This window comes from Aulonocara stuartgranti (assembly GCF_965226115.1).
Source record: "Aulonocara stuartgranti genome assembly, chromosome: 5".
Classification (NCBI taxonomy): Eukaryota; Metazoa; Chordata; class Actinopteri; order Cichliformes; family Cichlidae; genus Aulonocara; species Aulonocara stuartgranti.
The window spans coordinates 21,344,367-21,367,276 of record NC_138943.1 but is presented as its reverse complement, the minus strand read 5'-3'; the positions used below and the strand labels follow the sequence as shown (position 1 = coordinate 21,367,276).

The 22,910-nt window shown below is 40.1% G+C and overlaps 3 protein-coding genes across 4 annotated transcripts; 2 read left to right on the top strand and 1 right to left on the bottom strand.

The window, feature by feature from the left end:
- The first annotated feature begins 339 nt into the window (after nucleotides 1-339).
- emc3 (ER membrane protein complex subunit 3) lies at nucleotides 340-6,604 on the top strand. Its single transcript, XM_082533892.1, has 9 exons — nucleotides 340-592; nucleotides 964-1,131; nucleotides 1,223-1,280; nucleotides 1,384-1,477; nucleotides 4,961-5,065; nucleotides 5,170-5,251; nucleotides 5,367-5,446; nucleotides 5,575-5,657; nucleotides 5,757-6,604. Exons 2-9 carry the CDS (start codon nucleotides 977-979, stop codon nucleotides 5,883-5,885), a joined length of 786 nt encoding a protein of 261 aa, XP_082390018.1. The 5' UTR covers nucleotides 340-592; nucleotides 964-976; the 3' UTR covers nucleotides 5,886-6,604.
- Nucleotides 6,605-8,900: 2,296 nt separating this feature from the next.
- Nucleotides 8,901-19,593, top strand: usp4 (ubiquitin specific peptidase 4 (proto-oncogene)). 2 transcript variants are annotated; one of them, XM_082534269.1, is made up of 22 exons: nucleotides 8,901-9,204; nucleotides 10,467-10,594; nucleotides 10,757-10,887; nucleotides 10,972-11,098; nucleotides 11,193-11,338; nucleotides 11,706-11,767; nucleotides 11,889-12,023; nucleotides 12,944-13,019; nucleotides 13,134-13,307; nucleotides 13,418-13,576; nucleotides 13,845-14,069; nucleotides 14,256-14,339; nucleotides 14,463-14,557; nucleotides 14,664-14,846; nucleotides 15,025-15,251; nucleotides 15,361-15,558; nucleotides 15,656-15,726; nucleotides 15,806-15,921; nucleotides 16,000-16,149; nucleotides 17,520-17,623; nucleotides 17,978-18,066; nucleotides 18,227-19,593. In XM_082534269.1, exons 1-22 carry the CDS (start codon nucleotides 9,053-9,055, stop codon nucleotides 18,347-18,349), a joined length of 2,955 nt encoding a protein of 984 aa, XP_082390395.1. In that variant the 5' UTR covers nucleotides 8,901-9,052; the 3' UTR covers nucleotides 18,350-19,593. The 2 variants fall into 2 exon arrangements, with proteins under 2 accessions (XP_082390395.1, XP_082390394.1); XM_082534268.1 differs by having other exon boundaries at nucleotides 8,902-9,204; nucleotides 12,905-13,019.
- On the bottom strand, nucleotides 19,122-22,442 carry gpx1b (glutathione peroxidase 1b). The gene is made up of 2 exons (XM_082534270.1): nucleotides 22,106-22,442; nucleotides 19,122-21,488 (listed from the first exon to the last, which is right to left on the bottom strand). Exons 1-2 carry the CDS (start codon nucleotides 22,319-22,321, stop codon nucleotides 21,138-21,140), a joined length of 567 nt encoding a protein of 188 aa, XP_082390396.1. The 5' UTR covers nucleotides 22,322-22,442; the 3' UTR covers nucleotides 19,122-21,137.
- Nucleotides 22,443-22,910: the final 468 nt, after the last annotated feature.

The window sequence follows — 22,910 nt, the reverse complement described above, 5'->3', positions numbered from 1 at the left end:
TTACTCTGGTTTTATTTTTGTCTACTATTAACATTTCTTTGATGATCTGACACATTTCAATGTGACAAATATGAAAAAAAGGAAAGAAAAAGATGAATTGAGGGATTGTACAGTGCTGTGAAACAGTATTTGCACTATTGCAAGTTGTCATTGAAGACACGAAAAACATGAAACAGGAAAATCCGAAAGACATATGTTAAGCCTTAAATAATGTAATAATGTAATATAGTAAATAAAAAGGTTAACCATAACCTTTCGGATGTGGTGAAGGATGACATGCAGAGGGTTGGTGTGACAAAGAAGAAAAAGCAAAATGCAATGCGTACATCCCCGCGAGGTGGCGCTGCAGTCCCAGTGATTGCGACACGGATGAGCTGCAGAAGCAGAAAATCTTCCTCATTCCCAGAGCCAACGCAGAGCAGTGGTCACAGTAGTGGATGCGAACCGTTAGAAATTATATAAGTTATTTAACTACCTCACACGGTGCATGGGGTGTGTCTGTCGCCGCTGGGGAACACACTAGGAGCGGCGGTTGCTGTGCTGAGACCACTGGCCAGCTCTCATCTACAGTGACCCATACATCCAGAAGCAGGTAGCCACCCGGCTAATGTTAACATTAGCACTCCGCTAGCGTCAGCTTTCTTAATCCACATAGCAGTTTTATTAAATAAAGATGTTGACGCTTTCAACATATAGTTACCACACAGCGAAGATGAACTCAAATGGTGTCGTTTAACTGGATTTTCTTAGCTCAGTGTCAGTCGCTAATGTCACGGGCGCTGGCTAGCTAACCGGAGGACCTGACAGCCCATCCCTCTAGCGTCAGTCTCAGCCCGACTTATTACAAAAAAAAGCATGCTGGTGTCTTCGGTTAAGCAGCTAGACTTGTTTTCTGTTTGCCGTTCTTATTTTTGCTTTGTTGTTGTTGTTATTATTTATTTAATTATTTATTTTTCCTGTCAGGTAACCAGACAGAATGGCTGAGCCGGAGCTTCTGCTGGACTCCAATATTAGACTTTGGGTGGTGTTGCCCATTGTCTTCATCACTTTTCTGGTTGGGGTTATACGGCATTATGTATCTATTCTCCTTCAAAGTGACAAAAAGCTGACATTAGAACAAGTTTCTGACAGGTGCGTCATACATCATATCTAATTATAAACCGAATCACAAGGAGGAAAAACAATGCTGAGCTCATATGTGTGACTTTTTCTTCAAATCCAGCCAGGTACTTATTCGGAGCAGAATTCTCAGAGAAAATGGAAAATACATTCCCAAACAGGTAGGCTGCCTAAAGTGAGTTGCAAAGTTGAGTGAGAACTCCAATGTATTTGTTTACTTGTATGTGCTTTGACTATATCAGTGATTATTTCTGTGTGTTTTAGTCCTTTTTGATGAGGAAGTTCTACTTCAATAACCAAGAAGACGGATTCTTCAAGAAGACCAAGAGAAAGGTTGTCCCACCCTCTCCAATGACAGGTGAGACTTTTTTCTTTTCTTTCTTTCTTTTCTTTTTTTTTCTTTTTTTTAAATAAAGAGCAAGCTGTGAAATTGTAACAACTTCTAATTTCTAAAAGAAAAAGTGGTTGTTTAGTATGTGGCTGAAAGACATGGGACACGAGCAGTGTTTTCACAAATCTTTTTAATAACAGATTCTCAGAATTTCCACTTAAAGCTACGGCTGAGTCCTGGTAAAATAATTCATAAAGAGTCTTGGCTGATTACACAACTCCTTAGGTGGAAAGTGAGTTAGGAAGAAGGTTAAGAGTTTCTGAGGCAGAGGAGGAGAAAGTGCTGGAGCAAACCAGAACAGCACAATACAAATTTTTCTCTTGCCTATTATTATTATTATTATTATTATCATTATTATTATTATTACTACAGTCCCAATCAAAAGTTTAAGACCACTTGATAGCAGCCTGTTTCAGTTAAGCATTGTTTTCAGTTTTGCATGCTCAAAAAAATGTTTAGTCTCACTCCCATTTCTTGCATGTTGAAGCTCTACTTGGAACCTTGCTAAGATCCAACCATACAAAATGTTTTTTTTGTTTTTGTTTTTTTTGCCTTACACGTGGTCTTAACCCTTGTGTGGTGTTCATATTTTTGTTACTCAGCCAATGTTCATGGGTCTGGTGGACCCGCTAGAGTTTTGGCTTTCCAAATTAACACTATCAAACAATTTTATGTTAAATTACTCAACAGATGTTTACTTCATCCCAATTACAAGCCATATGAACAGCAAACATGGTTAATTTTTTCCCTTTACCTTTGTTAGATCACATTTATGAATTAATGTGCTTCTCGTTTTTTGGGTTTTTTTTATAAAATGTTATAAAAAAATAAATCAGTTATAATCAAGTGGAGTGAGTGGAAAGACACAACACATTTACACGTGAAGCAATATGTTTCACAACTAAATGGGAAAAGCATACTGAATGTACAAAGCTGTCATACCAATATTTAAAGTGTGTTGATTGATTCATAACATCAGATGATGTGGCTGCAAAGAGCATTACTACTTGTCTTGTAATGTAATGCAGTTATGGTAACATATTATCAGTGATTACATAACCGCAGAGCTCATTGGTGTGTTTTTGTGTGTCATCCAGTACTGAAAGAACACAACAAAGAGGAAGGAGAAGTATGAATGAAAATGTTGCCCTAATGAAACGCTGCGGGTTAGATCCTGCACATTTGTGGTTGATCTCTTTAGAAGTAGCTCAAATCTCTAATCTAGTTCAATAATGCCATCGTTTTTAGGTGTGATCAATACAAAGATATGGAAAATGCAACAATGCAGTGGTGATGACTCAATTCTATGCAGCCTTCATCAGCGGGATGATCACACAAATAGCAAGAGGGTCAACTGAATGTCCTCACTGAAATAACATTTTTTAGACCCTTTTTAATCAGGCCCTGTGAGAGTTTTACTAAGTCACTATTAAACTGGGAGACAGTACTAACATTTTTTCTCGGCCAAGTGGAGAGGTCTCAGAAGATTCTCGGCTCAGGTGCATAGTTAAAAAGTCAAATAAAATTTTATTGTTATTGAGATAAATGTAAAATGTAAACCCCCAAAAAGTCTTTTTTCAGATGGCTGAAATGTGACCATGCAAAGTGTTGTCTCATAGTGTTAAACCAATCTGCATGAAAAACAAAGCACAGCCTAGAGCAGGACTCTTCAGCAGACTGACTGGGGATTCATGCAAACCCCTCTGAAACCCTACAGCACAACTTAAAATGCACTTCCCTGGAACTGTAACTACACAACACATCCACACAGCCCACAACTATTATGCTTGGCTCGTTCTGCACCGTCGATTCCTCCTGTACATTAACTTTTTCCACTGCATATTTTTTGAATTTAACAGTGAGGCAATAACAATCATCATCTAATTATAAAGAGAAGTTACCAGTATAATAGCATCAGTATAAGGACTCCCACATGTCAGCAAATTCCTGGAGGGGGAGAGTGCTGAAACTATCAGGATTGATATGGGGGAAATGTACAAAGAAGTGGAAAGACTAGAGGGACAAATAGGTTTGGCTCAGGGAAAAACTAAAACCTGGTTACCAGAAAGCATTTTCTTTTTTTCTGTTGACTTGGGACTAGGGATGGGTATCGTTTAGGTTTTATCCGATACCGGTGCCAAACCGGTACTTTTGAAACTGTGCCGGTGCTTAAACCGGTGCTTAAAGAATGGAGAACACAAAACTGGTCCAAAAACCTCTTATGTTTAGCTGTTTTTTTTGTAAAAAGATAACAATGTTAGCCTTTTCTGCAGCTATAGGGGATATATGGTATCACTCTTGGCTGGAAGCAGTGCTTAATCAATGGAAAAAACACAAACTTTGTCCAAAAACCTCTCATGTTTAACTGTTTTCCACTTTTTCTTTGGTCATTTTAGCCTTTTTGGCAGGGTGAAGGGAGTATCTGCCATCAAACAAGAAGACAGCCGCATGTAGCTATGATGATGTTTGCTAGTTCACCTTACATGCATTAATGTAATAACGTGGTTAGCCTACTCAACATAAATTACACACGAACAACATTAAGCTACTCACGCAGAGAAGAACGGCTGCTGCTGCATCATCATCCTCATCATTTCTGCTACACTGGCAGGGCTAGGGGCCAGGACTCTCCTCTTCGGGTTTTTGGGGGATGTTGCTAACTCCGGGTCCGATAACAGGCAACCCACCCGCAGTAGATGTGCCCGGTGTGAGGTCTCGCAGCAAGCTATCAAATACAGCGCATTTCTTGGCTTTTAAAAAAACCCGCTATGCGTCGCCAGGTGTTTCATCGGATTTGAGGTGTTACCTCCTTTGACAGTCTCACAGTATCAGCTTAAAGCACTTGTTGCAGGCTGCTGAGTTTTCATATTTTGCTGTGAAGTACAGCCAGACTTTTGACCGCTTCGCCTTGGTCATTTTTAATCTGTAGCTCTGCTCTAAAAGAATGTACGTACCTGGCCCCGCCTACTATCCTCGGAAACGTAAAATGATTGGCTAGAATCTAAAATGTATCACAGCTCAGGAAAAAAAAAGCACCGAAATGTGCGCTGCTTTTCGGTCTGGTTACTACCGTTTATGTCAGAACCGGTGCCATCAAGGCGCCAGATACCGGTACCCATCCCTACTTGGGACTGCATGTAAAACACCAGGACACGACCACACTGTAGTTAACACATAACCACACACAAGGATAAATGTCTGCAACTTACGTAGGTGACGTCATAGACTCTACAAAGGTTCCCCACAGAAGTCTACATCAGCCTTAGTTCTAGAGTACATGGTACCAGCATACATACTGCAGGTTGGCCAACCAGCAACTTAACACCTTGACACCTGTCTCTACATCAAGAGTGAAGCTGGATCTCCTACCAATGTGCAAAAAGTATTTATTAATATCTTTTCAGTTTTCTGGCGTTTAAAGTTTTTTCTTTACCCATAAAATGTTCACAGATCCGAGCATGCTGACAGATATGATGAAGGGCAACGTAACCAACGTGCTTCCCATGATCCTCATCGGTGGCTGGATCAACTGGACTTTTTCAGGATTTGTAACAAGTAATTTATCTCCCTGACCCACACAAAAGCAAGTTTGCCTTTGTCAAGATATCATTTAAATAGAAATTACATGCCGATGTTCTGCTTGTGCTTCCTTCGCACAGCTAAGGTTCCCTTCCCTCTCACGCTGCGCTTTAAGCCCATGCTGCAACAAGGAATAGAGTTGCTCTCATTGGATGCTTCTTGGTAATAAAGCAAGATACTTGGACTCATACTGCACCACTGATTATTTATTGATATGAAAATGCTTAAGCTAGTGTGTGATGACATTGTGATTTGTTTGCGCGTGTGTATTATGCAGGGTGAGCTCAGCATCCTGGTATTTCCTGAATGTGTTTGGACTTCGAAGCATGTACTCTTTAATCCTAGGCCAAGATAACGGTAAGTGGAGTCTTTCACAAAGTTGAAATTGGTTTAAATGTTAAAACGGATAATTAGATTACATCATGTGACTTTAGTGAAAATGCCCACATACTGATTGTGTTTGCTTTGTGACTGAATGCCCACAGGCGCAGACCAGTCGAGGATCATGCAGGAGCAGATGAGCGGTGCTGCCATGGCCATGCCTGCAGATACAAATAAAGCTTTCAAAGTATTTATGTCTATAATTAGTTGAATTAACTACAGAGGGGTTGGGGTTGGTGGCATGGGGCTTTGGGAATTTCATGTGCTGTTTGTTTTTGATTTTTAGGCTGAGTGGGAGGCACTGGAACTGACTGACCATCAGTGGGCGCTTGAGAATGTAGAGGATGATCTGATGAGCCGGGAGTTGGACTTTGATGGCATGTTCAGCAAGGAGCTGCCAAGCGGAATCTTCTGAAGGCCTAATCACTTCCTTGTTGGAGAATCCAATTTGAAATTTGATTATTTCAGGGATTTGTTTTGGGGTTTTGTTTTTTGTTTTTTTTATCTGAAACCACAAAACTGGGACAAATCCCTTCATATGCAAAGTTTACATCGTGTAATTTGTTGTAGTGGTCTTTTCACTTGTATCTACCTTCCATTCCTGTCCTTAAATGAACTGAAATGAACACAAATACACTGGTTCTACTGCTGCCTCATGCATAATAGGGAGCCCTGCTTTGTTATTTCAAAGAAAGGGCTGTTCTAGAGAAATTACATGATGGGTTTTTTTTGTTTTTTTTTTTTTAATGTGTTCTTGTTGGCTTGAAACTGAATGCAATCATAATGCCATTAAGTAATAGAATCTGAACTGCCTAGTGCTTCTTTTTCCTAATGTCGTGCACAGCTAGATTAGCTGTCTTCATTTTGTATGTGTCATTTAAAAACAAAATAGTACATAAAACAGTTTTACAGGTCAAAATGATCTATATTTAATAATGCTTTAACCATCCATCATTGCTCATATTTTAGATTGCAGATAGAAGCAGGTCCAGAACAGGTTAGGTTTGTTTGTTTTGTGGCAGGGGAAATGTTGAGTTTTGTCATCGAGATATTGTTTTTGAAGTATGTAGACTGTTTATTTTGTAATTAACTCCCTTGTGTTTTGTACAGTATAAAGTCTGTTTTGATTCAAAATAGTTGTATTTGTTTTCCATGTACACTAACACTTTTCAAATATGAAGAAATAGATGTTTTTGTTTTGTGCTGGGTTTTTTCTTTTTTGTTTCTTTGAATAATAGCGTTCAGTGTAAGGGAAGAAAAAGCACTACAGCTGAATATTCAAATAATACACATGGCACATTCATCCTCAGTAAAGGATTTGAATAGATACCTTGGACATTAACGTTACTCTTTTGTTGTCAGTTTTCCACAATACAGTGTCTGCTTCATTTACCTGGGTTAGGATGATTAGTAGTAAGTTGAATTTTTTTTAAATGGACAAAATGTCACTCAAAAGTAAGTTGTCTTTTAATTATACTGCAATCTTGTTTTAACAGCCTGTCAGTCATGTTTACATTGCATAAAGAAATGCAGGCAAGTGAACAAATGAATTGAGGAACATGAAGGATGATCATGCTTGAACACAGGTGTAAAATGTAACGTAAGCATCCAATTATGCTCTGTGGAAAACAAAGGGGTCCGAAGTGTGCCAAGGAAATATTCCCTACACCATCAACACCAGCCTGAACTGTTGATATAAGGCAGGATGGATGTAGTCAAAATGGCACAAAAGAAGAAAAAGTGACTTGAAAGAGGCTTCAGTCACAAAGCCTGCTCAACTGGGCAGTGTCGCAGTAAGAACTGTGACCAAAGTGAAAACTGGATTTCGATCTATAGAAAAGACAAGCGATTAGAGCTGTGAAAAGGCTACATTCATGACCATGTCCCTTAGGGAAAAAAGTGCAGTGTCTATGAATGGAGTCATTTGATCTCATCACCATGAGCCTTCTGCTTGACCATTTTTGATTGCATGGTACAAAGACTGGGTATATAATGGTGGCTATGAAATATTAACTTCATATATAAAATACATTTCAAGATGTACTTTTCTCAAAAAAGAAAATCATCCATTGACCCTCTTCCAATGTTTTTTTCCACAATTTGAAATCTAAAGCAATGTTTGAACATGAATATCTCAAATACTACACAATAAATGGACTAGTTCTTATATAGCGCTTTTCTCCCCTATGTGAGGACCTAAAATGCTTTGTTCTTCACAAGCAGAGACTTATAATTGTGTCATTGTCTTCACAAATCCTTCTTTTTTCACAATTCCTTACACCTTGAGAAGATTCCACATTTCAGATGAACTGATCCCCACAGCACAATACTCCTACCACTGTGTTACATGGTGGAGATGGTGTTCTTTGGGTTGTACGCCTCTTACTTCTTCAAACACAAGCAGCATTTCTATGAGCCATGAGCACAGAGCTCTAGCTTTGTCTCATCTGACTAAAGGATACACTTCCAGTATACAGAGTCTTTCTCCAAGTTTTCTTTAGCATACTTCAGTCTAGCCTAAAGGTGTCATTCCTGCATAAGTGGAGTTTTTCTTGGTCTGCAACCTCGCAGTCCATTCCTGTGCAGGGTTCTAGTGATTGTCTTCTTTGAGACTATCATTTCTGACTTGGCTCAGTCATTGAGTAATGTCTTGGCAGTTGTTCTTTAGACACATCTCTCACTTGATTTCTTTCCACAGTGTCTGAAATCTTTTGCTTCCTATCTCTGCCAGTACAAGCTCTCACATTTCGCAAGATACATACCTTCATATGCCAGGCTTGTTCTGTACTGTGTGGCACTCTTTGAATTTCTTGACAGAAATCTAAATTGATAAATTTTGCTTTTGGTATAATGCTTTCTCTGGTGACAGCTCAAATCTTTGCTAAGGGTTTTAATACTATGTGTAAACTGAAAGACAGTCCTCAGTTTTGACCTGATTTTGCAAGCTTTGAGCATTACAAAGTTAAAACCCGTCATTGCACAACAACGGTTTGTGCTGTGGGTCAATGAAAAGACCAGTTTTTCGGGGGGGTAATAATACTGACCCTGGTAATCATCCTTTTTTCTGAAATTATTTATGCTTTCTAAAGAGCAATATTATGTTTGCAAATGCTATGTTGTAAACCCCTTGCTATATTAAAAAAAACACTTGGACAAATGTTGACAAAAACTTTTAAATCATAGCGAGGATAATAATTTTGTCCTCGTCAGTAATAATAGCTCATTGTTACACAAAACATTTGCATTCGGTCCCCGTTAAAATTTACAGTCTTCGCTTTATCTAACTGCCTGGAGGATAACGAGCTCTAAAAACCTATCATGTAAGTGAAAGTTATCATCAGGTTAGCGAACACAGAGTTGAAGCACAGAATTGTAAGATCATTTTTATGGGAAACTCGCTGTCAGTCAGTTGGCATTTGAATGTCCCGTAACTTACCGGTTTAGTAGTGTTAGTGACTGAACGCTGGAGTGCAATAGCAGCTCTCCGCGGCTATGCACCACCCGTAGAGGAAGAATGAGGCAAATGAAGCCCGTCCCAGTGCGTGTGTTTCAGCGCGTTCACGTTACCGGCACACAGGCTGCATGATGGCCGAGGGAGGCGGACCCGAGTCGGGTAACGCAGCGGACTCCGACTCGGAGCCGGTAGCTGCACAAATACCGACTCCTTCAACCGAAAGTCAAAAACAGACTATTGGGTCTCTTTTGAAAACGTCTCTGAGAAAGGGTGACGAATGGTAAGCTAGCGGCCACCAATACTTGGGTCTTTAGCTATCATTAGCCGATAAACAGGAAGTGTTAGCATGCTAAGCTAGCAAGCTAATGACAGCAATGCTTGTAAGCTTGAACTCGATAGCTGCTGTGCTAATGATAGTTTGGCAGGCTAGCACGCTTGCTGCTAGTCAGCCCGACATTTGAATTTCTCTATTAGTACTAATGCCTGTATTAACAGATATTATCCTTGACGCACACAAGCAACCCAGCTGCCAAGTGACTCATTTGCACGTTAATTAGTGCCTGTTTTGTGATGAGTTGAGCGGCGTTAGCAGTCGTGGTAGCTAGTGGACTGTCAGAATAGCTAAGGCCCTGGATTCAGATTGTAGTTTCTTTTTCCAGTGAAACAGTCTCGTTGTCAGTTGCGGGATGATGATGAGGAAATGGGCCCGCTGACAGAATTAATGTGAGAAGTAGTTACCTGCTTGTCATGACATACCGGTTAAACCGTGTGACGTTCCCCTTACCGGCAAGCCAACTATGTTAGCTAACATAGTTTCAGACCATTAACACTGCTCAGGCCTGGGCATACTGCAGCCGGTGTACTAAAGAGGCTTCACCTCAGCCAGTAAACACAACACCACAGACATGTGAGATGGGCAAGCGTGCCCGTTAATCTCATTTGTTAATAGAAGTGGGTGCCAAACGACCAGGTCACGTTCATTCTTGCAGCCACTAGCTGCAAAGCTAACCTGTTTTTCTGGAGTTATTTAAATGACTCGGCCCTTCCATTTATGGTATTGTTAAAATTGAACTACTGTCCTTTGGTATTCATTTCCAGGAGCCTTAAACACTGTCAGGCATAGCTTGGCAAAACTAATCTCGGGATAAGATCATGCAACTGTTTGTTTGACACTTTGAAGCCCGTTAATTTTACAGTGTTGACACGAAAGAGCCATAGTCCAGCTTTTTGAATTAGCATTTGAATGCGTGTTGCAGTGTGGATACAAGTTTATTAACCAAAGGAGATTCTTTAGATGAGATTAAGTCAAACTAGCTTGCAGTTACTATAAATGCCAAGGCAGTTTGGTATTGCATAATCTTCTGGGAAAGTGTAGGGCTGTGTGCCCTTTTATACCATACCTTTTAGAATCTCTTGACCCTTTTTTATGCTGGGGGAAGAAATCCATTACGAAATATAAATGTTAAAGCTTTTAAGGGGAAAAGAGGATCTTCCAACGAGTGATATGTTTTTCTTTAACTGTGACTGATCAATTTGTTTTAGGTATCTAATAGACAGTCGGTGGTTCAAACAGTGGAAGAAGTATGTGGGGTTTGACAGCTGGGATATGTACAATGTTGGAGAACGAAGCCTCTATCCAGGACCAATTGATAACTCTGGCCTGTTCTCAGGTAAAATTGTCATTTTAAAAAGAATCCCCTAATGGACTGCTGTTGATTTTGCTTGAACAATATAAGTTCCACACAGAAATAAAAAAACAAAACATTTAGTTCTTTAGCTTATACTTATGTGTGTTGTTTTTTTTTTTTTTTTTTCCCTTTTTCTCCTTAAAGACCATGAGACTCAAGCCCTGAAAGAGCACCTTATAGATGAGCTTGATTATGTCCTAGTACCTACTGAGGCATGGAATAAGCTAGTGAGCTGGTACGGCTGCCTTGAGGGCCAGAGACCTATCGTCAGGAAGGTAAGGCTGTTAAAGATATTCTTAATTTTAGCCCTGTACCAGAGTGCGTGGACTGGGCTTCCAAATGTCTCTTTTCTTCTCTAGGTCGTTGAACATGGCATGTTTGTCAAGCACTGTAAAGTGGAGGTCTATTTGCTGGAGCTGAACTTGTGTGAGAATGACAATATGGACAATGTTGTTACACGTCATTTCAGTAAAGCTGATACTATAGGTGAGCATCCACATGTGTAATTTATACGTTGGTGTTTGCTGAATAAAACTATTTGACTCTTCATGCTTATTTATCAAACTTTTCTCATTTTTAGACACTATAGAGAAGGAGATGAGAACACTGTTCAATATCCCATCAGAGGAAGAGACCAGGCTCTGGAACAAATACATGAGCAATACGTACGAGCAGCTGAACAAGCCAGACAGCACCGTACAGGATGCTGGTCTTTTCCAGGGACAGGTAGTGCTATTCAAATAAGACTGAGATTATTGTTTGACTACAGCTCAATAATAAACTTGTGTGTTATATTCACAATCAAGGTTAGAGAAGATGAAGGCATTAATTCAATTCTTTTTTTTTTTTATAACAGCGGCCACTGAATTCCAGATCAGTCATAGCAGCTTTCAAGTTAGAAGAAAAATACAATGTATTAGAATAAAGAAACATTAGTTAGTCACAAAAGTGCAGGTCATAAACCTAACTATGGCTAATGTAGTTTTGGTGGCATATGGCATATGTGTAGCATTAAACTCAAGCCTGAGATGTGTAAAGTCATGCATGAAATTCAGGTGTGCCAACCTAGCTTTCATGTCGAATATTTTCCCAGGTGCTTGTGATTGAGCGCAAAAATGAGGATGGTACGTGGCCCAGACAAGCTTCACATCCCAAGTAAGCTTTTTTTTTTTTTTTTACTTCTTCTTCTTCTTCTCCTCTCCAGTCACGCAGGCATGTTTGTTTACATATTTAAGAATGTGCTTTTCTGAAACACGATTTCATTCTTTCTTACTAGATCAAGTACAACCCCATCCAGGAATTTCACTACCTCTCCAAAACTCTCCTCAAACGCATCCCCAACAGTAACCAATGGAGACAGCAACTGCAGCCCTGGATACACGCTGAACAGCAGCACCTCATCCAGCAACAGGCAAGGCACCTTTTCCGATCTACTTTTTCTCCCCTCTCTTTTGTTGTTTATTGAAACTTTACCTCTCATGGATAAATACTGGCAAAGCTTGTAAGGCATAGGAGTGATATTTCTTTTCACTGTTTACACACAGCTTGTCACTTAATTTTAAAAAGAGGGGAAAAACAACTTTCCAATATCCAATCTAAGTTTTCAACAAGTGGAGTTTTCAAAGATATTTCAAGGAAATGTGACGACATCTTCCAACTTGTTAAAATTCTTACAAATCATTATATCACATTGTGTTCCCACAGACCACTCTGTAGTTTGTAAGACAAACAAAAATTCTTGACAGGCTGCAAAACTAGGAGTGTGATGTTTTACTTTGTCTGTAATGCCATTAGTCTTTATCTTATCCTTTTAACATCTCAGTTTTTTAATTAAATTTGTATTTATTTGTTTTAGCTCCTTGATGTCACCCAGAATAAAGCACAAAATATATTCACACCAAATTTCAGTAGTTTGCAACTGCATATGTTGTGTCGGTATAATCAGCTGCATGCATTTGCTCTTTATGTAGTCTGCTGCTTTAATGAAATTTGCAGAAATATGTAGACAGTAAATGAGAAAATATTAGTTTTTGTTACATTGAGAGAGTGATTAAAGATCTAAAGATGCCCGTTGTCTATTGTCTGACCATATTTAAGTTTAAAAAAAAATGTAGATTGCATGCATGCTTTAGTGTACTAGTATGCTGAATAATAAAGAGCACGTAGTTTATAGGCTTATTTGTAGGACAACTGGGATTTTATATGCACCTAGCTTACTTGATTACCATGTGTTAACAGCTGTATCCTGAATACAATACTACAGACAAACTATCACATCCTTTCTGCCAACAGATATGGGGGCTACAATTCATACAGCTCCTACAATTACAGGGAGTCACAATCGCAGCCTGGCTTATGTGGGCTCAGTAATTTGGGAAATACGTGCTTCATGAACTCTGCCCTTCAGGTAAAAAAAAACAACAAGCATTTGCAGCTTCCGCTTAGTGGAAGTGAGCTTTAATATTTCTGTGCACATAATCCTTTTTCGTGTCTTTTCTTTTTTTGGTTCCTGTTCCCTCAGTGCCTGAGCAATGCATCTCCACTCACAGAGTACTTCCTCACTGACCAGTATGAGGCAGAGATAAACAGAGAGAATCCTCTGGGAATGAGGGGGGAGATAGCTGAGGCCTATGCAGATCTAGTAAAACAAATGTGGCTCAGCCGCAGCAGTTATGTGGCCCCACGTACCTTCAAAGTAAGTTGTGTCAAATAGCTTGAACTGAAGTCGGTGTATACCGACTGAATACATTCAGGCAAACTCATCGAGGCCTATGAAGGTAATAATAATCATCCTTTGATTGTCAGACCCAGGTCGGACGCTTTGCCCCCCAGTTTTCAGGCTATCAGCAGCAGGACTCTCAGGAGCTGTTGGCCTTCCTTCTTGACGGGCTCCATGAAGATCTGAATAGGGTCAAGAAGAAGCCTTACTTGGCCCTAAGGGATGCAGAGGGCCGTCCAGATGAGGTATAGTACAGATGTAGATATCGTGTTGTTTTGTCTCTAAAGAGTAAAAGTCTGTCTGATTCTCTCATGGTGGTGCCGAAATATCAACCTTTACAGAACCTTTAAATTTGAAACAGAATGACTGCCAGTCTGCTTTATACTGACAGCTAGACATGAAATAGTTTTTCTGTATAGTAACAAGAAAGCAATATCATCGTTGAATTGATGGTTTTAAAATGCCATCTAATGGAGGTCTTCTTCCTTTTCTCCACTGCTTGGTGAACTACAGATTGTTGCCAAGGAAGCCTGGACAAACCACCGTTTGCGCAATGACTCTATTATAGTTGATATTTTCCATGGCCTCTTCAAATCCACCTTGGTATGCCCAGAGTGCTCCAAGGTATCTGTTACCTTTGACCCATTTTGCTACCTCACATTGCCTCTGCCCTTGAAGAAGGACCGTACCATGGAAGTTTTCCTGGTGCGATCAGACCCTCAGTCAAGACCCACACAGGTGAGTTGGCATTAACCTTCACTCGCTGCTCCAGACCTAAATCCACAGTCAAACTGATAAGTATCTACGATTTGGAGATTTAAAAAAAAATTTGATAGTTGATATGTCTAAGATATATTTCTATATCTCTTTAAAATAGCAGCATAGTCACTGAGAACATCATATGTTGTTTTCTTTGTCTTGCAGTATCGGGTGGTGGTCCCCAAACTGGGTACTATAACAGACCTGTGCAGCGCCTTGTCCAAACTCTGTGGAATCTCTCCAGAAAATGTTAGAATCTTATTCTTTTACATCACGAGTTTTGTCTAATTTATGATGCTCACATGTTTGTTTTTCTTACTCTTGGGAAACAGTTTATAGTTTGTTCTAAATTTGCCTCCTTTATCTTTGTAGATGGTGGTGGCAGATGTTTACAATCACAGATTCCATAAACTTTATAGACGGGATGATGGTCTCAACCAAATCATGGAAAAGGATGACATCTTTGTGTAAGTTTGTGTTATTGACCTGGTGATGATCTGAGAACTCACTCACTGTGGTTGTACAATGTGAGTGTAAGACGTGTTTCCTTTTTTGTGTCAACGCTCTCTGCAGGTATGAGGTACAGGAGGAGAACAGTGAAAGGATGAGCCTGCCTGTTTATTTCAGGGAGCGCCACTCAAAGCATGCTGGAAGCTCCACAAGCACCATGCTGTTTGGCCAGCCTTTACTTATCACCGTGCCCAGACATAACCTCATAGCAGACGTTCTTTATGATAAGATCCTAGAGAGGATTGGGTAAGAACCTACTGTATTGGTAAAAAGAAATTCAGCTATATTATGGTGTAGTAGCAGTGTGCATACAGTACATCTGGCATGAAGAAGTTTAATGGAAAGGGAGCAGAACATGCACACCCTGAATTCTTTCCAGAATTGGTTAACCATGTTAACTCGTATTCCTTGTTGTGTGTTGCAGACGCTATGTAAAACGCTCCCAGAGCCCTTCTACTGAAAGCAGGGCGTCAGCCTCAGCCACCATATCCAGCTGCAGTCAGGCCCCTGAATGTTCTACATCTTCTAGTCTCAATGCCAGCCTGGGTGGCTGTGGCAGTCCCTTATCAGATGGGGCCTCCTGCAGCGCCAGCTCCAGCAATGGCAGCAACCACTCAGGGACCTGCAATGAAACGAATGGGTTGTATGATGGTACGAAGCTGACATCAACTACTCATATCCAGCTGAGGAGTCGTCATCAAGGAGCACTCAAAAAGCATTGCAACAAGAATAATTAGATGTGGTTTATGTCACTGTTTAGGTGAAGAGGAGGCCATGGACCACCAAGTGAGTCCAGAGCCAGAAAATGGCCAATCTGAAGAGGAGGAGGAGGCCTCTGACTTACAAAATGGGTCCAAAGGAGACACGACCAAGCTCTTTACATTCAGCATAGTCAACTCTTACGGAACGGCCAACATTAGCCCGCTGCCTTGTGATGGAAATGTCCTCAAACTTAATCGTCAGTGTACATCTTTAAACTTCAATTGCATGGAAAGTTTCCTTTTTTCAGGCCACTTTACGATAACACAGCTTCTTCCACGTTCTCTCCTCTGCAGCACATTCCACAGTGGCCATCGACTGGGACACAGAGTCGAAGAAACTCTACTATGATGAACCAGAAGCAGAGGTCAGTTGATATTCGTCACACAGTTCTGTGACACAGCGCTCATACACTTTGTTTATATTTGTGTAAATATTGTGCTTAGGCTTATGAGAAGCATGAGAGCATGCTGCAGCCCCAAAAAAAGAAAACCACTGTGGCTCTAAGGGAATGCATCGAGCTCTTTACAACAATGGAAACACTGGGAGAGCATGACCCATGGTGAGGACCCTTCAGCATAACTTACTCTTAAATGTTTACACACATTATATTTTATCTAAACTGAATATGTTCTTGTAGGTATTGTCCAACATGCAAGAAACACCAACAGGCCACAAAGAAGTTTGACTTATGGTCACTTCCTCGGATTCTGGTGGTTCATCTAAAGCGTTTCTCATACAACCGATGCTGGAGGGACAAGCTGGACACAGTGGTGGACTTTCCCATCAGGTATGTACTGTCGTGGCAGAATCCTCAGTTGGTCTTTTCACCATTTGGGACTTTGATATTTTACTCAGTTTTCCCTCTTTCCTTTTATTGGCGGTGTCCAGTAGCATTAGCAAATACAGATGCAAAAAAATCCTCCTGCCTTTTATATACTCAGTCACATGCTTTTTACAAATTAACTTTTTAATATTGTACCTTTTGGTAGGAGAAATAAAAAAAACTAAAATTCTCTTTGTCAGCATACTGTTGTCAAGATCAGTATCACACATTTTTGACTTCAGTACTTACAAATAGAACTTCTTGAAAAACTAAATAAGGACATGATTCTCAGTTTATTTTTAGTGTGATTTGTTTATAGATAAGAGAGCAATGGGCTAAACAATGATTTAGTTTTCCACATAGCAGCTACCCATGTAGTGAAGGTAGAAAATAATACTTCTTTACAGAACCTTCTTTGTAAAGATGGTTCCTTCCTTAGTCATGTCAGCTAAATTTCAATTTGCATTGTCAATCAAGATGACAACTCTTAACATCATTAAACCATGACTGATGTTACAGCGTTGATTGAGAGGCCTCTTGTAATATAAATGGAAAAACTGTGTGTTTTAAAAAGATTTGTCTTAAGTTAAAGGAAGTGTATGAAAAATGATTACAACCATTAATGCAGTTTCATGTAAAATAGTGAAAATTTAAAAATAAGGAACTGGAAAACACTGTAGTATTGGTATAGCTTTGACTCTAGAGGGAGCTGTAGTTTGAAATTCACAGAATAACCAACCAGAGCTCTGAATGAGGAAACACTTATTCAACTTACAAGAAGTGGATTATTATCTTATAAACTGGCATGACCCCAAATAGAACATTTAGACCTACTTTCTGCTCTTATCTTTTACGGTTGTGTGGATTTTTGTAATTTGTTTGCCCAGGTTGTTCATTAATCGAGGGCTTTGCAGTTTTGTTTTTTCCTCCACATGGCAACTTTGGGCTAGACACCCAAGGTTGCTCCAGAAACCTGCTGCTGTGGGTGTGTGACTGAGGAACAATGGAGTTTGTTACATGACTAAGATGTTAGGTGACAAATGCATAAGATTTCCCAACGCTGGTTAATTTGTTAACTTTTTCCCCACTCCCTCATTAGAGAGACACAAATGTTCTATTGTGTTATAAAAGGGAAGTTGCCTCACAGTTAAGCTAACAGCTACATTTCAATCTTAGAACACCGTTGAGGAACTTGATCCAACGGAAACCACAGAGCAGATTGTGTTGCTGAAATCCTTATTTTAAAACAAAAGTCTGACTCACACTTAGTAAGGATGGCTTAAACAGTGCAGTACATGTAGGGTTTCACCATCTGATGGTATTTTCTCTGCCAGGGATCTCAACATGTCTGAGTTTGTGTGTGACCCTAAGGCCGGCCCCTACGTCTACGACCTTATTGCTGTGTCAAACCACTATGGAGGAATGGGAGGGGGTCACTGTAAGTCAGCATTTAATTTATACAATGAAATTTCCCCTATGTAGTCTTTGATGCCAACTGCTGGTCGCAGTTTTTTTTTAGCCTTTAAACATGAACACAGTATATGACAGTATGTGTCAGCAGATGGGGTGCTCAGAAAGTCACTCTGTCTCCAAGGACGCTGCATTTGGTTAAAATGTAATAAGGCGTAGAGCCTCGTACATCATTGTTTTCATTGTGCACTCACACTCAGTTTATTTTTCTTTGATATGCCATCTTTTGTCATAGTGAAGCAGTGTAATCAGACTTTTATGTCTTCCTGAACAAAATTCCTGAAAAGTCATGCGTTAACCTTACACCGTCTCTGTGTAACAGACACGGGTTATGGCAAGAATAAAGTGGATGGAAAGTGGTATTACTTTGATGACAGCAGCGTCTCATCTGCCACAGAGGATCAGATAGTGGTGAGTTTTCAGTGTTGTGTACTGGTGATCACTGGGTGTTTGTTTTCTTTAGTCTTTCAAGTGAAAGAATGATGAGTACTGACACTTGCTGGTGTGTTGACTTTGGTGTCAAGTATTCCTCTTCTAGTAATGTAATCTTACCCGTGTTGTGCCATTACAGACTAAAGCCGCCTACGTGCTGTTCTATCAGCGCATAGACGAAGAAAGCCCCTCTAAACCTCAACCTTCGGCGTCATTGGGAGGAGCCCCGGAGCCAGCCGATGACCACATGGACACAAATTAGGAAGCCCAGATGAAAAGGGACACACACTGAAGTGCATATGGCAAATAGAGACACTCGGACGCACACACAAAGCTACTTTAGTGGCAGAGGATTCCACAGACATAAAATTATTAATCCTACCTTCCCTGTATTTTGATTTGTCTCATATGTTGTCAGTTACAGCCATCAGCCTTGACATAAGAGTGAACTGTGAGACTTTCCTCCCTGCAGCGGGTGGTCTGCTGATTTCTTAAAGTAGTTTGCTAGTCTGGATTGAAGAGGAATATAAGTGAATATAGAAACTTAAGGTTAGAAGTGCCCTCAAATATATAGATAAACAAATGTTTCTGTTGCCCACAAGACCAGTCAGAAATATTTAAAACAAAAAGCCAAATGCATTTGTTTCAACCAAAGCGATCCAAGGTATTTATGATAAAATGAACAAACTGATGTGTTTCCAGGATGCTGGCTTTGTGCCTAGATTTATCTCACATATTCTTGCTGTGCTAAGGTAAATTTTAGCAGTGTGATGTGCACACATGACAGTACATGGCACCTTCTTTGTTGAAAGAATCCTGTTACCTTATGCCACCTGTTTAAAGTGAAACTATTTCTGAGGGGATCCTTCGGCTTCAGACTACCGGTAGCAGTGGATCTGTGCCGCATCTAGACCACAGAGAGGGTGTCTCATTTCAAGGTCCCTAACATCTAGATCTTGACATGAGTTGTGGCAGAAGCTGTTTTGGGGGGTTTGTTTTTTTTTGTTTTGGCCTTGCTCTAGTTCAGCCATGAGTTGTTTTTTTTTTCTCCCCCGAATATGTTTTGATGCACAGCACGGGCTCTGCTCTCGGGGCCCTAAACTCATGAGAGGAGTCTTACCCTGCTCACAATTTGTATTTTCTTTTTTTTCTTTTTTGTAATCATAATGAAAAAAGCGGCCTTTCAATTCCTGCAACCTGTTTAAAAAGGAGGCACTTTGAATTCTCCGTGAAAATCTACCTGCTTCTGGTGTATCTAGAAATCATGGAAGTGTATGGTTAGGCCTTTAGCATTAAAGGGTTTGGTCTGTCATATGCGTCCACATAATTTTAATGTGTCTTTTAAGCTGCCTGACCGGACCCTTAGTTCACTTGCGATAGCTTGTCCTAATTAGTCTTGTACAATAATGCAGCTCTGTATTGAAATGGCTATGATATTTGATATCTTCTAAGCACACTGAGTGAAGCGAAATAAACTAGAATAAAAGTGGTGCTTTATTCATGAAACTTGAACTTTGCTCCTTATCACAAGGAAAAATGTGTTAGATGTCAGATGGGGGTGGAGGAAAGCAGTCATTTAACAGCATTCTCACTGAATGCAGGCACTTTGAGCCAGTTTTCCTTCCAGTGATACTAATACAGCAGTTGGCTCTTAAGTAAAGTTGAAAGTGATTCTTTTATTTTATATTATTGAAGGCCAGACATACACAACAATCCCCTGGAGCACATTTGTAAGTGGTGACTGGATGTTTTGAATGTGATCAAGTAAAAACTAGAATACATTTACTTGTGACAGTTAACACTTAATATAATGTAATCCCACAAGGCTTGTTCTGGGGCATAAATCTGCACCTGGTTTTATAATGGCACGCTAACATACAGGGCCTTTGGGTGTCCTCCCTGCTGGTTGGTCCTGGCATCATCATGTTGTTCAAACTACCTAAACAATCATTCATGCCTAAAACTAGAAAAGCTTTATATCTGTAATCTAGATATGTAACTGAAAACACAGTTCAGCAGCAGAAAATCTTGTCTTCTTATCCACCCAAAATTATGTCAGCAGTTCAAACTCGATCTGTACATAATCAACACTATTTTAAATAGGTGTAAAAATGATTGTTCTCATATTTATCTTGTTGCCGATATCTGCAGTTTTGTTTTTAACTGAAAAATATTTGAATTCAAATTACAATAAAGACTGGAAGCCTCAACAAGCTCACTTGTTTGGACATGCACTGCAATATAACACAGATTGCCTCTGGTTTCAGGTGATGCGATACTTAAATGTACTTTGATACAAAGCGTAATAAAGCTCAAGTCCTCAATGAGGTGCTTTGTTTAGAATAATTGCATGCAATATAACCCTCACGCTGAAGCTGTAAGTACTGCTGTCTGTGTTAAGATAATTACCTCTGGTTGCAGGTGATGCAACCTAAATTGCCTGCCAGTAATGCTGACTGTTTGCAAAAGGAACTCTGATGTACAATTGCATGTAAGCACAGGAAACACACCTGTAATCAGGTGTACTGTAGCTATATACAAAGCCAACACTTGCCTGTGGATGAATAATCTACCACTCATAACCTTTCCCCAGCCCTCCTTTACAGAAAATGTCTGAGTATTTTTAGATATGCTAATAAGATTAAGCTGACAAAATAGTCCCTCAAATATGACCTTTAAACAAGAAAATATATATAAATATATATAATTAGGAGTCAGAGAAATGTTTGCAAAAAATATATTTATTGATCCCCTTTAAACTTGACACCACAGCTGTGCTTTACATGCACCCAGCGCAGCTTTGAAGAGATAAAACAGTCCTGCCTTTTACATTTCATCAGATATCCTCCTCACAGTTTGGTTTCAGAGGATTTCTTCATTTAGTAAAAAAAAAGAAAGCAGGAGACAGCTACTGCGTACAGGAGAGCACAGGTGGTGAGTTTAGGTGGCATCTATTGAAGCTGTAAGCGCAGTGGTGTTTCTCTCGTTATGAAGGCTACACACACACATAGTGCTAAGCTGCAGGCTGCTTCAGCATTTCGGACGAGGTTTTAATTCGTCTGGCTGAGGAGCTTCTTGATGTCTCCCTCGATGTCGATGGTGAGGAACCTCCGGCTGTAACGCTTGAACGGCACACCGTCCGGCCCGATGAGGAACTTCTCGAAGTTCCAGGACACGTCGTTCCTGCACACCGGGCTCCAGATGATCAGCTTGGGGTCGGTCATCAGAGACGTTGCGTCGTCGCTGGGTGTTGGAAGCTTGTCCTTCAGGAACGCAAACAGGAGGTGGGCGTCCTTCCCGTTCACGTCCATCTTCTCAAAGAGCTGAAACTTGGGCTCGAAGCCATTTCCAGGACGGACATACTTCAGCGACAGGAGGATCTCTTCATTCTTGCAGTTCTCCTGCACACAGTTACACTCTTGGCTCATTCTTATCGGGAAGAACCAGAAAATACAAACTTCCCTGTTCCCTACAGCAAGTATTCAATATTATTTGAATCCCACCAATAACTATGTATCAATAAGTAACTAGTAACAATAACCTGTGTAGTCCTTCAGCGCCTTATAAAATATTAACCATTTTAAAGTATATTTCATATTGCGTAAAAACTCTGTTGTAAGACGAAAATCTCACACACAGCCACAACTTCCTCCTTGCTAAAAGTCACCAATGCTTTGCGCATTCAGCTAATATAATAACAGCACTAATAACCTATGGATTTAGACGTGTCTCTTGTACTTACAAGCTGACTAATATTATACTAAAGCCCGATCTAAAACTTGCCAGTAAACTTGGGAACTATACAAGATTAAACCTTTAAATAAGGGGTGGAAATAACTTCCTCTAATTTGATTAAATACAAATAAGTCAGCCATTTCCGGGAAAATAGGATAAATTAACGGTGAAAGCAGGAAATTTAGAGTAACGATACTTACAGAATGATTATTTCTAGACTGACGGGATAGAAAGGCCTTAGCCATGTGCTTCAAAGCGCAGATAGACGGGATAAATTTCTCACCTGATGGCCGAACTGGTTGCAGGGTACTCCCAAGATCACAAGCCCCTTGCTGGCGTACCGCTCGTGGAGCTCGTTCATCTGGGTGTAATCCCTGACGGTCGTACCTCAGAGAGAAGCGACATTCTCAATGAGGACGACTTTGCCCTTTAGGGACGAGAAATTAAACGTCTCCCCGGTCAACAGTTTGGCCGTGAGGTCGTAAAAACTTGTAGCCATTCTTTTCTTTTCTTCCTCCTTTCTTCAGGTAGAGCAGATGCCTTCTTCACTACCAACACAGTGCGCTCTTCTGTTTCTTTGGACAAGCTTTATATGGTCAAAGAGCTTGTATTGCCTGCCAAGATAGTTCACTCCCTGAAATTAGTGGGCTGGTATACCACGCAGGGCGATAACCTGCTCCAAACACCCCTGAGAACCTGTGAATTGATATGTGTACATGTGAATTGATATGCACATGTACACTGTCTGTATTGATTGCACATTTGTGTCCTGCCTCTTTTCCACTGCCCCAATTTGGCTGCAGGTGCAAAGCCAGGCCTACCTTGGTGCTTCTTCAGAACTAGCCCACATTTTCTAAATTTTCTGTGGAAACAAAATCAGCTATTTGAGCTGCATCTGCATGTCATCAGTTGAGAGCAAAAAAGTAAAAAATAAAGAAAGTATACAATAAGTACAGTTAAAGCTGAATATACATGCAAATACTTTGTAGGCGGATTGTCAAAATACACACTAATGTATTGTCATGAAAATATTGTGGGGTTCCATACAGGCTCATGTATAAATATGATTATTTATTTTTAATAAAAAT

Excerpts from the sequence above, each read along its gene's own strand:
- usp4 (XM_082534268.1), top strand. The coding sequence starts at position 9,053 with ATGATGGCCGAGGGAGGCGGACCCGAGTCGGGTAACGCAGCGGACTCC. Across the intron at positions 14,340-14,462 it reads GTGGAATCTCTCCAGAAAAT|ATGGTGGTGGCAGATGTTTA; the intron begins GTTAGAATCTTA and ends TTATCTTTGTAG. Across the intron at positions 15,559-15,655 it reads AAATGTCCTCAAACTTAATC|CACATTCCACAGTGGCCATC; the intron begins GTCAGTGTACAT and ends TCTCCTCTGCAG.
- emc3 (XM_082533892.1), top strand. The coding sequence starts at position 977 with ATGGCTGAGCCGGAGCTTCTGCTGGACTCCAATATTAGACTTTGGGTG. Across the intron at positions 1,281-1,383 it reads GAAAATACATTCCCAAACAG|TCCTTTTTGATGAGGAAGTT; the intron begins GTAGGCTGCCTA and ends TGTGTGTTTTAG. Across the intron at positions 5,447-5,574 it reads AATCCTAGGCCAAGATAACG|GCGCAGACCAGTCGAGGATC; the intron begins GTAAGTGGAGTC and ends GAATGCCCACAG.